Raw genomic sequence first — 16,166 nt, forward strand, 5'->3', positions numbered from 1 at the left:
AAAAACCAAACTCTGTAAGATTCCCATAGAAAGGCGATACCTTCCAATCAATCGAAAAGAACATATTAACGTGCTAAAAATGACGATAATTGATCAATTAGGTAGATTAATTGATCTGAATGGAGAGAATATTGAATATGTTTTGAATTTGAAGAAAGTTTAATGAAATTGTTTAATAAAATATATCTATAATAAATGTTGATCAATAAGAAACAATTGTTGTATACAAGACAGTATGGTAGCGGGATTGGTAGTTCCTTCAAAAATATTGTCAATTCTCAATTATACAAGACGTCCATAAAAAATATAAAATATGTAGCTCTTTCCATGCATAACACTATGATCTTCCAAGTAATAGTTACCTTTATGCAAAAGTGAAAATAAAACGAAAGTGAAAATAATGATGAAGCTACTTTAACAAATAATGGATTTAATTTGTTAAAAAATACTGAACATATTATTAATGGAGAATGTATTGAAAGTATTGATTATGTAGGTATAACGACTACTTTTAAAAAGTTATTAGACTTTTCAGATGACTTTAGTCAAAGCGTAGCTACTAATATGTTTTGGTATAAGGATAGAAAACAATCCGTTGATTCTTTTAAAGCAGAAAAGGAGTTTGAAAGCACTTTTATACCTGTTGCAGCTGTTGGTGGAACCATCACAACAAAACAAAATAGCACTTTTAATAGTGGTTTATTTTAAAGATAGAATAAAACAAAAGAAAGTCACGTGATTAGTATGTATTTACCATTAACACGATTATTTGGATTTTATCAAGAATATTGATCGTGTTTATAGAGGAGTTACACATGACATTATACCAAACTGAAACGATTTTTCCAATATGATTGCAAAATTTGGAGCTCAAAATTTTAAAGTAGATGTAGTGCATTTATCATGGATGTTACCAGTATCTCATCCCAGTTTACCCATAGCAACTCAATTAGAAGCACGATTAACGAAGAAGGCGGAACAATTAAAAGCTAAATTAGAAAATGGTAGCTAATTTGAATTGAGATGGGAGGCGTGTAATAGCTATAAAAGTGAAAATAAAACGGGTAAAGAATTAACATGGGGGATAGTCAATAAACGCTATAATACAACTAAAATTGTTGTTGTATTACATAAATCTGAAAAAGAAAACATTCATAGGCAAAACAATATGGTATTTGACCATATGAATATTGATAGAATTGAAATGTGAGTAAATGGATATAAATATTCACAAGAAGATTTTAAATGTAATTCCAGTGATGCTAATGAATATTATTCTAACGCTTATCAATGATTTTTACAGTTAGGATATAAACATAAAATTGTTGGAAGTGGAACAATCGTAAGTTACAATGATTTTAAAAGGGTACATCTTTTATTTTGTTTTGATGTTTCAATGCATGAATGGAAAATTTATGGAAGTGGATCAACTACTGATATAGATATTAAACTGTTATTAGATCCCTAAGTACCTGCTAATCCATATAACATTTACTACGTTAGATTTTCAGAAAGAAAAGCAATCATGGAGGTCATTGATAGTATCAAAAAACATTAAAAGATTAAGATATGACAAGCAACGTGCATATACAAGCTGCTGATTTTTTTCCAGGAAAAGACAGATTCGGGAAATATGGGTAAACACACGCACACAAAAACCGATTTTAGTGGAAAAAACAATTTACTAGCAGTGTTCAAGCAATAATCGCCTTGAGTATTGAAGAATTTGCTATGTATGTGAGAAAAGTGTATAACATGCTCTTTATAAATTCCCATCATCAATTATTTGTTAGTTGCAATCAACTTTGAGTTGTGCCACTTTATACACAGTTTCTTTTTCGAATAGCTATCAAGAGGCGTCCCATTCCTTCTCGTTCTTGAGACATCGGAAATACAAAATAAAACTTTAGGTTACAGAGTTGGAAGTTGAGGAATGAGCAACCCCTCCTATGTGGAATATTTTCTGTTTCTTTTAATTTCAAGCATTACTCTTTAACTTCATTTGAGAAAAATTATAAAATTTTTACTCGTTTTTAATACTATACCCAAGATTACCCTAGGTGTCAGGAGGGGTACCGTTCCCTAAAACGTGACTCTTTAAATCATAGTTTGACTTTTAGAGAGCTATGCTGTGAGAATAATTCTCATATAGGGTGTTTTTTTTCTTTTAAATAAAGCCAGATGAAGTAATTTAAATTGTCGTCTCCGTAATAAAACACTCCCACGCAACTCATTACAAACAGTTAACCTTATATTCGTCGACATACCCCTTCTAATTAAGGGGGGTAAGAGGTAAAACCAGAAATAATCTTAAATTCAGTCAATTTTTCAAATTTGCCTGAAATATTTTGGCCCTGTTCGGGTTAAAGTTCTTTAATGCTATACCTTCTTGTTGCATGAACTGTTTTATTACTTAAAAGAGGCAGTAGATCCTTAAATGTTTATTCGAATGAATATTCTTTTAATACGAAAAAAAATAATTGAAGAAAAAACGGGTTTAATTTCTTATAAAGCAGTGACAACACTGCTTTATTTTGTTGTCACTGCTTTATAAGAAATTAAACCCGTTTTTTCTTCAATTATTTTTTTTCGTAAATGGAAAAGCAGTGTGGTCTAAGAAATTATTCTTTTAATACCCTACTAGATAGACTATTGATAGTCGCTATATTGACCTTTCGTTTCTGAAAAAAAATAAGAATTCTCATTTTGTAGGTAGTGGCTTTGGGGTTCTCATACAAGTGAAATTCCGCCACATAGTTTCCATCATAATGGCACCCCCCTTTTCAGGGATTTATATTTCCATTTCCGAATCTCTAATAATTTTTGTGACATGGTAATTACGAGTGACTTTCAAAATAATGCATTTTATCCATTTAGAATCAGGATAACTAAAAGATTTGTAAGTTTATATATTGTGATCAAATTTTGTTTTTAAAGTTTTTGAATCGATTGGCAGTCTTTGCTCTGTACTTACAGTTTGTTGCTTAAAATTGTTTGGTCCAAAAGGTGTATCAAATATGAGTGAGACGATTATTCCCTTCCTCAAACTCCATTTTTATATTCAAGTTTAATGTTTTTTGGCGATATTTTGGGAACGATTATCATCCATTACAAAGCGCACTCGCCAAATATTGACTAGAAGGGGGACATCCTAAATATAGAAAATTAATTATAAGGTCATAAATTCCAAGGTTTTCAAGGTTAACTTTTCAAACAATATGTTTTAGGTATTCCTCCCACCGACATCGGTGGGGGAAAGGGTGCAAAGGAGCAATGCCCCCTGAAAAACGAGAATAAACTATAAATGTCTAGTTTTAGTGCGTGTTTGTGTCTTTGTACACACACACACAAACACATCATGCTCCATCTACTCTAGTGTTTCAGTGGAAATCGGCTATAATTTCATTTTGGAGGCTTATCTCACTGTTCAACTAGACATTTTAACATTTAGACATTTTAACTAGACATTTTAACATTTAGACATTTTAACTAGACATTTAGACATTAAAAAAAAAAATTCCCATACCTTGCACTATTTACCATTCATCTACACCATCTCCTGTGGTGTTTCAGTAGAAAACATCGCTAATATCATTTAAAGACTTACCTCGCTATCCTATTGCAATTTCCAGCACTATTCTACTTTTTACAGCTTAATTGCATACATTGTCATTGCCAATAAGGCTATATAGGAACGTGACAATATTCACTCGGTCAAACTTCATGTTGTCAAATATAATCTCTTCCTCCTCCTAATTTCCTAATCCTCCTCCAAATTCACTCCAATCCCCTAATTTGTGAGATTTCTTCTTTTTCTTTAACTTTCTTAAAAATTAATTAAAACTTGTATAGCAATTACTTGGCCATAACATGCGCCCATATGACACGTACGACTGAATAAAAGCATGGTATAAAATGAACAAAACTGTTGGTTTTTGTTGAATGGAAAAATTCTGGAGACCGTTTTTCAGACGGGCAAAAAAATGAAATCTTAATAATAATAGTTCTACTAACAACCTATTACAGCACCAAGTCACTAGAGGCTAACAAAGCTGTGCACACCACCTCCGGCCCTCTATTTGAAGCTTCGCTCTGCACTCTCCCAAGAAATTCCTATTTCCTCTGAATCTTTTTGGCAATTCTCCCTACCCAATTCGAGGACAACCCCCCATTTTGTTTGGCCCTAATTGGATGTGGGAAAAGGACGATGTTTGATAATCTGTCACCTTTCATCCACTAAATATTTCGTAATGATTTCAACCTTTTTTCCATTATAGCCATAAAAAACCGGATAGAACCACGTCTTTCATAGAACTTATTGTTTCAAATACGGTCAGTCAGATGGGTATCCAAAACTATTCGTAGAAAATCCCTCTAAAAAATCTAACAAATCCTCCTCCGTTTTTTCAAGCGCTGACATTTTCAAAAACCAAACTTAACCAGAGTTATCACTGTAGCTTCCAATAATCTAACTTCAGCCCATCAAAAAAAACAAATACTGCTAAAAAAGATCTAATCGGAATCGTACAGATCATACCATAAGAGCTATTGCCAATATGGCTGTAGCAAGTCAAAAGGTAATATATTTGTCACAAGTCTTCATACAAAATATAATTGTTCTTTCAATATGAATGACCATTTCAAGAATAGCTTTAACAGCAAGATCGTAAATCATATCACCTCCAGGCGTCATTGAATGTCTTTTCTTCTCTTCCCCATTGGAATGCCTATAAGTAGAAGAGGGTAAAATTGGACTAACAAAAGGAAAAAAAAAACTTGGGTATCTTTACATTTAAATAACAAGCAAACCCTGTAATTCAGGCGTACAAAAAAAAAAACCCCAGAAATTATAACGGAAGTTCTTAAGCCGAACTGGATAGACATGACAATAAACAATCAAGAGAGATAAAACTCTAGAAAATGAAAACTTCAAACGAGACGACGACCAGTAGAATTAAAAGACTAAAACAACGCGGATATTTCGCCTGTATAAAACAAGGCGTCTTCAGCACAAGATAGAAAATTAAAAGAAAACTAATCTAAAAACAAATAAAAACCATCACCAAATATAATAAATACAATTGTCGCTACTTATCCACGTAGGGAAAAGCAGCTATGCGAGTTACTTCAATGAGAATCAAAGAGCAACTGAGGAAAAATTTATGAAAATTGAAACTTAGTTAATTATTCTGTTGCGAAATAATCCTCTTGTATGCTAACATTGAAGCAACTCTTTTTGGTCTAGTGGGTAATCTTGTCCCCTGGTGATTGTGTAAAATTTTAATTCCCCCATCGACTATTGGTTCATTTTTTAAAAGAATATCATAAACTGGGTCAATATTTAAATTCCCTGTGTCTCTATTTATTGAAATATTAGCAAATATATGTTTTTTAATTTCTATAGCCTCCCTCACCCACTGAGAAAACCCTCATCATTAGAAATAGCTGTAGCCTCATCAAATTGTATAAAATGTTCAGGATAAAAGAATGTGTGTTCAGCTAGAGCTGAAACAAAAGTTTCGGGAGGCTTTCTTAGTTGTAGGTTTTTTTCTATTGAGTTGCGATGCTCAATAAATCTTTCAGTAAATTGTTGGTGAGTTCTACCAATATATATTAGGAGATTTAGTTAGTGGGGTATATAAAATTCCTTGTTCCTGTGGAAAGTTTGATATTGGTAGAACTCACCAACAATTTACTGAAAGATTTATAGAAAGATATTGGAACATACTAACGGGTATGTTCCAATAAGAATTTTCTTTTTTTTTAAATATATTTTTTTTTTGAAAATAAGAATTTTCTTTGTATGCTCCAATCAAACAGTTCGTGGTAACGAACTGTAGGAAGGAGCGACCCGGCTCAATAGTAAACGAAACTCTAAAAAACAGAATTTTGATGCTAAAAGATACATCAAAAGAATCGAATTTTCACGCTGATTCTAAATATATAAGTTTCAATTAATATAGTCTTTGTCATCAAAAGTTAAGAGCCTGAGAAAATTTGCCTTATTTTGGAAAATAGGGGGAAACATCCCCTAAAAGTCATAGAATCTTAACGAAAATCACACCATCGCATTCGGCGTATCAGAGAACCCTATAGGAAAAATTCCAAGCTCCTATCTAAAAAAATGTGGAATTTCGTATTTTTTGCCAGAAGACAAATCACGGGTGCGTGTTGATTTGTTTGTTTTTTGTTTTTTTTCCAGGGGTCATCGTATCGACCAAGTGGTTCTAGAGTGTCGCAAGAGGGCTCATTTTTACGGAAATGAAAAGTTCTAGTGCCCTTTTTAAGTGAACAAAAAAATTGGAGGGCACCTAGGCCCCCTCCCATGCTAATTTTTTTCCAAAAGTCAACGGATTAAAATTTCGAGATAGCCATTTTGTTCCACATAGTCGAAAATCATAATAACTATGTCTTTGGGAATGACTTACTCCCCCACAATCCCTGGGGGAGGGGCTGCAAGTTACAAACTTTGACCAGTGTTTACATATAGTAATGGTTATTGGGAAATGTACAGACGTTTTCAGGGGGATTTTTTTGGTTCGGGGGGTGGGGTTGATGGGAGGGGGCTATGTGGGAGGATCTTTCCTTGGAGGAATATGTCATGGGGGAAGAAAAATTCAATGAAAAGGGCGCAGGATTTTCTAGCATTACTATAAAAAAAATGAAAAAATAAACATGAAAACGTTTTTTCAATTGAAAATAAGGAATAGCATTGAAATTTAAAACGAACAGAGATTATTACGCATATGAGGGGTTCTAAAAATACTTTAGCATAAAGAGCGAGGTATTTAGGAGGAGATAAATATATCGCTCTTTATGCTAAAGTGTTTTTAGTAATTTCAATTACTTATTCTACGACCTTTCTGATTCAGCGGCCATTCTTAAAGAATTGGGACACAACTTAAGATTTAGTATAAAGAGCGAGGTATTAACGAGGGGACAAACCCTCTCATATACATAATAAAAATATAAGAATATTAAAGTTTGTTAGGTAAGTTAATTCTTAAGTTACGTATATTTTTTACTAATAAAAACGTTTGTTAAAAATTAAAAGTTCTAGTAGCCCTTTTAAGTATCCGAAAAACTGGAGGGCAGGTAGGCCTCCTTCCCCACCCCCTATTTCTCAAAATCGTCTGATCAAAACTAAGAGAAAGCCATTTAGCCCCCCCCCCCAAAAAAAAAAATCTACAAACTTTATTTCAATAATTTATGTGCGGAGGGACAAAATCAAACATGCATTAATTCAAAAACGTTCAGAAATTAAATAAAAAAACTAGTTTTTTTAACTGAAAGTAAGGAGCGACATTAAAATTTAAAACGAACAAAAATTACTCCGTATATGAAATGGGTAATCCCCTCCGCAATCCCTCGCTCTTTACGCTAAAGTTTGACTCTTTGCCACAATTCTACTTTTTAAAACAATTGAAAGCTTTAGCGTAAAGAGCGAGGGATTGCGGAGGGGACAACCCATTTCATATACGGAGTAATTTCTGTTCGTTTTCAGTTTTAATGTTGCTCCTTACTTTCAGTTAAAAAAACTAGTTTTTTTATTTAATAAGTGTCAGCTATCACCCGTATGCCTATATCATACATGCCCTAATAATTGTATCGAAATTTAAAAAAGGAGGGTATTTTTCCTTTCCAGTTTTCAAGTATATTTCAATGGTATTATTTAATCTATTATAAAATATAATTGAAGGTTTCTTCACAATTTTCTTAAATATAAGAACAGAAGTGAGTGAGAAGTGAGTGAGAAGTCAGAGAAGTCAGTGAGAAAAACAAAACAAAAACAGAACAAACAAAAACGCTTCAATACATAAATGTTATTCTAAATAGAAAATATCTTTGGGACGTCTTTCAACCTTCAAATAATGTGCTAATTTTAATAGGTACTTGATTTTTTTCTTAAAAGCTAAAAAAAAATTTGTAATTCAATTTAATTCATCAATATTTTGGCCAAGTATTTGGTTTATTTTCTTTAATTTGTTTTTCTCAAATCCCTCTTAAGAAATATATGAGATATTCTATCTCTTCCTGTGTAATTTTTTCCTAAAAAGCAAAATTAAGCAAAATTTCAAGTTTGCTTAGATGAACACATTTCAAAATCTTCCTTTTAGAATCATTTAATAAAATTAAAGAAAATCCTGGTTTCTGATATTTATGAGTAGGTCTTTTAGAGCAAAATTTCGAATATAAAGGTTATCCATGTTTGTGTACTTTAATAAATTATGGAGGATTCTTTCCCCCCCCCCTGTGTAAAGGTAGGCAGCGTTTTTCAAAGACAAGACTTTAATTTTAAATCCCACATATATGAAATTATGCATTTAAAAAAGTTTTTCTCAAAACTTTTCTTTAGGTACCCTTCAAAAAATATCGATGATTCCACCACTCCTGTGTAGGAGTACATAGGTGCTTTTAAAACTAAAACTTCAATTTTAATTATTACAAATTTTACAAGTAACACCATTTGAGTTTTTATTAGACATCATAATGATCTATCTTTGCTACTAAAGAGTATGTTATTTACTAAAAAGTATATTTTTGTAAGTGTAAATGAACAAGATGTAATTTTTTTCTTTTTAATAAAAATAGCCAGAAGCTCAATTTTATGAATATCGGGTGCGGGGGGAAATTAGACATTCACTTTTACTCCCAAGAATGAGCTTTATTTTTAGAGAACATACTAAAAAGTTCAGAAGGCACGATTCGAGGGAATAACATATTGCTATTGGAATAACAATTGAACATATTGTTGCGAAGATTTTATGCATTAGGGTGTGGTCTTTTTTTTCTTTTGAAAATCTTTAGGCATTCTTCGATAAATAACGAAATGTTCTTCCTAACCCAGTCTGAGGGTAGTTATACAATTTTAGATAAGGTTAAATTTCGGGGTCAACATATTTGAGTTAATGCATTTTAACACATTTGCCTCAAATCGTCCAAATGTGTTCTTCCAATGAATTTGATGGATTACTCGTGCATTTTCTAGAACACATATAGCTGAGCTGTCTCAACTCAATATGAAGAGGCACAATGCTTTGTTGCAGTGAAGTGGTCTTTACACTGAAAGCAAAATTACTGAAAAAAAGTTTTGTTTGTAACTGTGATAAAATAACTATCAGTTGCTCCATATAAGTGCAATATAGCAAAAGTTTTTGCCATATCAACATGAAGATAGAGACTACCTTGGGAGTTTTCCAAGTCTACAAGGGATTAACAAGGATAAAAAGTCTCAATCACTTTCCAATCCTTTGTTTTTTAACTGATCTAGAACCGTTAGAATGCACTCGTGGTTATTGTATTTTTTCAGTACTAAATTTGATTGTAGAACGTTATCTCTTCTTATGCCTGATTATTTAATTTGCGCATTAGAAAACACTTGTAAAATAAGGAAAAAAGGAGAAAGTAAAAGACACGAAATATTCTGAGTTTAAATGTTTATAAGATAATAATTTCTTCGTCTTCTTTAAATCCTCGTAAGATCTATTTCTGCTGCAGTCAGCGTATCTACAATGCCTCAGTGCACCCGTAATTTCTCAAATAGGAAGACTGTTTAATACAGAAAAAACACACGAGTGTACGAACTTTTGTTCAGACATCTCTCCGAAAATGCCACCGATCTGAAAGCGTAAAAATATTTGCGTATCAAAATGAAAAAGCGTATCAAAAGCGTATCAAAATGAAAGCGTATCAAAATTTATAGTTTAATTTGATATTTAGGATAATATCAGATTAATATCAGGATAATATCATATTAATATAGGATATTAGGATATTATAATATAGGATATTAATATAGGATAATATCAGAGCCACTGTTTCTATCCACTTTAATAAATTTCCTCATACCCAAATACGCCCATGCCCTTGATAAATCCCTAGGCCTACTAATAAGCAAGTCGTTGTTCAAACACCAAATAAAATTGTAACATTTAATTACAATTAACATTTTCTTCCGATTATTTTGGAAGGATTTTATTCTTTATTTCGGAAGGAAACTACCTCCTATAATTAAATGTAATTGAGAAAAAAGCTTACATATAGTACAAATGAAATAGAATGCTACAATCAAATTACGCTACATACCATTATTTGACAAGACAGCTACAGTCTGAAGTCACTTGAATGTGTTCTAACATGATAAGTTGTGACTGGTTTCTCGAATAGCTCAGGGAAAAGCTCTTCAATGATCTGATCAAAAAGCATATATACTAGCTGTAATGAAAAACATATAAGCCAAGCAAATCAAACAGTTCGTGGTAACGAACTGTAGTAAGGAGCGACCCGGCTCAACATTAACTAAAACTCTAAAAAATGGAATTTTGATTCCAATAGCTACATCAAAAGAATCGCATTTTAATGCTGATATTAAATATATCAGTTTCATCAAGTTTAGTCTTACCCACCAAAAGTTACGAGCCTGAGAAAATTTGCCTCATTTTAGGAAATAGGGGGAAACACTCCTTAAAAGTCATAAAATCTTAACGAAAATCACACCATCGGATTCAGCGTATCAGAGAACTCTACTGTAGAAGTTTCAAGCTTCTATCTACAAAAATGTGGAATTGTGTATTTTTTTGCCAGAAGGCAGATCACGGATGCGTGTTTATTTTTTTTTTTTTTCCAGGGGTGATCGCATCGACCCTGTGGTCCTAGAATCTTGCAAGAGGGCTCATTGTAACGGAAATGAAAAGTCCTAGTGCCCTTTTTGAGTGACCAAAATTGGAGGGCACCTAGGCCCCCTCCCAAGCTAATTATTTCCCCAAAGTCACCGGATCAAAACTCTGAGACAGCCATTTTATTCAGCGTAGTCGAAAAACCTTATAAATATATCTTTGGGGACGACTTACTCCCCCACAGTCCCCGTCGGAGGGGCTACAAGTTACAAAATTTGACCAGTGCTTGCACATAGTAATGGTTATTTGGAAGTGTACAGACGTTTCAGGGGGATTTTTTGGGTGGGGGGTGTTGAGAAGAGGGGGATATATTGAGGGAGGTTTCCTTGGAGGAATTTGTCATGGGGAAGAAAATTTCCATGAAGGGAGCGCAAGATTTTCTAGCATTATTAAAAAAACAATGAAAAAATAAATATGAAAAAGTTTTTTCAACTGAAAGTAAGGAGCAGCATAAAAAGTTAAAACGAAGAGAAATTATTACGCATATAATGGGCTCACCTCTTCCTAATACCTCGCTCTTTACGCTAAAGTATTTTAGTAATTTCAACTGTTTATTCTACGGCTTTTGTGATTTAGGGGTCATTCTTAAGAATTTGGGACCTAATTTAAGCTTTAGTTTAAGGATCAAGGTACTGACGAGGGGGTGAACCGCCTCATATACGTAATAAAAACATGAGGATACAGAAGTTCGTTACGTAAGCTAAGTTGTAAGTTACGCATATCTTTTACTAATAAAAACATTGGTAAAAAATTAAAAGTTCTAGTTGCCTTTTTAACTAACCAAAAAATCCAAGGGCAACTAGGCCTCCTCCCCCACTCCTTTTTTTCTCAAAATTGTTCGATCAAAACTATGAAAAAGCCATTTATCCAAAAAAATAAATATGCAAATTTTACTTTGATTATTCATCTGCGGAGAGCCAAAATCAAAACATGCATTGATTCAAAAATGTTCAGAAATTAAATAAAAAAAAAGTTTTTTTAACGGAAAGTGAGGAGCGACATTAAAACTTAAAACGAACAGAAATTACTTCGTATATGAAAGGGGCTGCTTCCTCATCAACGACCCGCTCTTTACGCAAACGTTTTTTATTGTTTTAAAAAGTAGAGTTAAGAGAAAGAGTCAAACTTTAGCGTAAAGAGCGGGGCGTTGATGAGGAAGCAGCCCCTTTCACATACGAAGTAATTTCTGTTCGTTTTAGGTTTTAATGTCCCTCCTTACTTTCCGTTAAAAAAAAAACTTGTTTTTTTATTTAATAGGTATAAGAAGTCAAAATTTCAACAAGAAGCTTTTGACCTGAACGTTTGTAAAATTTTATTTGTTATTGTTGAATATATTCAGAGTAAGTCACTTAAATAGCGCAAACAGAGGAAAGAATAAGTGAATTTTAAATATGTTCCAAACTTCAATAACAAGGAAAATTAAATCAAAAGTCATTAATGCAGGTCCAATTTGAAGGTATGAAGATCTTTTAGTACATGGAAGATGCTAACCCAACACTTTGGGGCATACCTACACGACAAATTACTAATTAAATGTATATACTTGCAAAATTGGACAATCATAGCGAAACTTGCAAAATTATATATACCTTAAAAATTCAACAAACAAAAAAGAGAGATAAAACTCAACAACAAAAAACCTCAAACGAGACTGCGGCCAGTAGAGAGATGAAAGACTAAAATAACACGGATATTTCGCCTGTATCTAAACTAGGCGTCCTCAGCACAAGATATAAAGAAAAAACACTAAACTAAAAACAAATAAAACCACCACCAATAATAATAAAAAACAATTGTCGCTACTGATCCACGTAGGGACAAAAGGCTATTAGAGTTACTTCAATGAGACCATCAAAGGAACTGAGGAAAAATTATAAAAATTGAAACTAAGTTAACTATTCTGTTGCGAAATAATCCTCTTGTTAGCTAATATTGAAGCAATACTTTTTGGTCCACAAGGTAATCTTGTCCCCCGGTGATTATGTAAAATTTTAATTCCCTTATTGACTATTGGTTCATTTTTTAAAAGACAATCATAAATTGGGTCAATATTTAAATTCGCCGTGTCTCTCTATTAATTGAAAGATAAGCAAACATATGTTTTTTAATTTCTATAGCCTCCCTCGCGCACTGAGAAAAACCCCTATGATTAGAAATAGCTGTGGCCTCATCAAATAGTCTGAAATGTGCAGGATGAAAGAATGTATGTTCAGCCGGAGCCAAAACATAAGTTTCAGGAGGCTTTCTTAATTGTAGGTTTTTTTTTCTATTGAGTTGCGATGCTCAATAAATCTTTCAATAAATTGTTGGTGAATTCCACCAATATAAAACTTTGCAGTCTCGTTTCAGATTTTTTTCGTTGAGTTTTAGCTCTCTTTTTGTTTGTTGTCAAAGCTGGCCACTTTGGCCAGCTTTGACAACAGAGAAGAACTAAGAACTTTCATTCTTAAAAATTTGGATCAGAAATTCAATTTTTGATAAAAAAAAAATGATTCCATATGGTAGTTGGTTCACTGCAGCCATTGAACCGCAAGAATATTATGAGATATTTAAAAAGCAAATGCAGAGGAATGGCCTAAATCAAATCCTAGAAGCCAAGACAAAAAATGTTAAAGGGCTAATCTTTGAAGGGCTAAAAGTTGTTCGTCAAATATTAAGGAAACCTTCGGATAAACTTGATTAGTTTCTCAGTCACTTACAATTTTTAGTTCTATAAAGCTTTTAATTCAGAATAACGGAAGCGATTTTCAACGACTTAGTAGAAATATTTGAACACAGCCATTGAACCTTTCGTGACGAATAAACATGCTGCAAAAAAACGGAAGAAATTTGACATATCACGCAAAAACGGCCGTTTTTGCGCGAAATCGCATCAGTGGGAAACCAGGTTATGTGTTTCTGGGAATTAACAGATTGTCAATGTTCAATTTTTTATGGATGAAAAGCGTTGTCAAATTCATCTACTCAGTTTTGGTTATTTACTTTGAACCTAGTCATGGCGCTGGTCATGAAGATCATTTCTTAGATTTAAATGTTAATATTTGTGATAATAATAAATTAAGTTTTAAAATGTATAATAAAACGGATGATTTTGATTTTGAAGTGATTAGTTTCCCATTCCCTAAAAGTAATATACACTCAAATATCACATATTCTGCGTTTTTCTCACAGTTACTTCGTTATGCAAGGATTTGTAGTAATTATATTGATTTTAAAAATAGATGTAAAATCTTAAGCCAAAAATTGATATCAAGAGGTTTTTCTGCAAATAAATTAACTTGGCAATTTAAAAAATTTAGTTTTCATTATAACGAACTTTTAAATAAATATCAAAAGAATTATCTGGAAATACTTAAAGAAATTTTCAACTAATTTAGGAGGTTCGACAAATGATGATGCAGCGCCATTTATTTTGAATTGTGTTTCTAATAAAGCAGATTTTTTTTAAAAATAGCCACATGGTAAAGATGAATTCTATAATTGTTTAGTTCATTAATTATTTTTTTTTGCAATGTGTTAATACTTGTGATTTGGTAAATTTTATCATATTTAGTTTAACTATTGTTGCTAAAAAGAGGGATATATTAACAGGATAAGCTTGTTTTGGTGTTACTTGGTTGTTTTACATTTGCTGTTTTTTTTTCATAGGCATGTATTTTGGGGGTGATACCTGACACGGGGATGCCATGGATATTCTGTAGTATCCACAATACTTGGCTGGGTAGAGAATTTAAAGTGGCGAAACCCTATAGGCCAGTGTATTCTCCTGATGAGCCCTTGTGTTGGGTTGTTGCCTCTGAATCATTTGTCTTTATTATTTTTTCTATTGTTTGGTAAATGACGACTTATACTTATTGACGACATGACTGCCTGTCCATGGATTATTCTTTATGGTTGATTGTGTTTGGCTATGCTGTTTGACCTATGTGATTGTATGGATGAGTAGGGTTAAGGCCTCATTCAAGTGCTGGTCTATATTAATCACTAATTTAGGAAAACAGTCTTCCTTTTCTCCTTCTGTCTCTCTCTTTTTTTTTTCTTTTTTTTTTATGTGTTTGTGCTGTTGCATTGGTGATTTCTCCTTTCATGATATACTAAAGATAGCCCCAGGAGGGGGAGACAAACAATCTTTTTGCTTCGATGTCTTTCATATCATAAATTTGATGTTTCGCCTTTCCTACTAATATTTACTGGGTCTCTTTTTTTTTATCCAATCCTCCGTATTCAGTCAGAACATCTCCTTTGTTTCCCTCTTCATATTTTCAGGGTCCCTCTGTATCATAGAGCACACTATTTGGTCCTCTACTCTTTCTAATAATTAATTCAAGTTTTTCATGTAAATGGAAATATTTTGACAATTAGTCTTTACCTGTCATAAACACTAATTTCTGTCGGTGTGGTTATAGGACAAACAGATGAAAGACTTGAAATGCTTTCCAACAAGATTTCACCTCCTAATGCCTTTTTTTTCTTCTGTTTTTTTTTTTTTAATGACAACTAGACCTGAAGGGTTTCCGCATTTGGTGGTTCCAAATCTGTGACTACTATTCCGCTTTAAGACAGCCAAAATTTAAACAAACAAGGCGTATATTTAAAAACGGCGTGCATTTCACAACTAGTTGAAATCAGAATCATGCATGTGTTTTAAACCATCACAATTCGAGGGTCCTAGGTAGGATACTTGAGCCCGTGTCCCCACCAGCCCCCTTTGCAAACGTATGAACTACTAGTAACTAGTGATACTCTGTAGCTAATTCAACGAGTGCTTATTTCAGTTATTTAGACTGTTGTCTGTCTCTTATGTCTAGACTAGAGATTAAATATAAATCCTTAAAGATGGGTGTAATTCACTAAGGCGTAGCTCCAGTCACACCTTCTAAAATCAAGTTACTTTCAAAAATCACTGATCTGATCATAAATAGTTTTTATTTTATTTTTTCTCCTTAGTATCTTCAATTGTTTTTGCTCGATAGTTGTTCGCTTACTTTACACAATATCACCAGATTTAAATGATTATGAAACAACAAAAAGTATCAAATAAATTCCCCAAAGAACAAACTAATACCCTTTCGGTGGTGCACATGGAGTCTGCGTCATCAGCCGAACGAAGAGCAGGTCGTCCAACAATGGAGTGTAATCAAGTCATGAAATAAATATTTAAGGGAAATCAGAACTTGTTGGGAAGGATTAAAGCGGGAAGCTTTGAATAGATTGCGATGTAGGTGGAGCGTGCGTAGCTGTGTTGTCCTCAGGTGGCTTTGTGCTGCAGGTTGTTAGCAGTAGAAGCAGTAGTATCTTGTCGTATCTGGGCTATGCTATATCAAGAAGGCCAAAGAGGCTTATAACATCGAGACCCGTACGAAAACCAAACTGATGATCTCCATGATCACACCTATTTGAGATTTTTAAAAGATAAAATCTTTTCAAATAGTTTTGTAATAACTGAGCAAACTAATCGGACGATAAGAGTCACAATATTGAGCGTCCTTA

The 16,166-nt window shown here is 33.0% G+C and overlaps 1 protein-coding gene across 1 annotated transcript in view; it reads right to left on the reverse strand.

Moving 5' to 3' along the window:
* Positions 1-4,565: 4,565 nt before the first annotated feature.
* LOC136041248 (sorting nexin-14-like) overlaps positions 4,566-16,166 on the reverse strand; it is a 40,322-nt gene continuing 28,721 nt past the window's right edge. The window contains exons 7-8 of the mRNA XM_065725855.1: positions 10,087-10,215; positions 4,566-4,727 (exon numbers count right to left, since the gene is read on the reverse strand). Coding sequence (XP_065581927.1) covers positions 10,105-10,215 — 111 coding nt within the window. The 3' untranslated portion in view covers positions 4,566-4,727; positions 10,087-10,104. The remainder of the gene's footprint in view (positions 4,728-10,086; positions 10,216-16,166) is intronic.

Source organism: Artemia franciscana, unplaced genomic scaffold, assembly GCF_032884065.1.
Source record: "Artemia franciscana unplaced genomic scaffold, ASM3288406v1 PGA_scaffold_1180, whole genome shotgun sequence".
NCBI lineage: Eukaryota > Metazoa > Arthropoda > Branchiopoda > Anostraca > Artemiidae > Artemia > Artemia franciscana.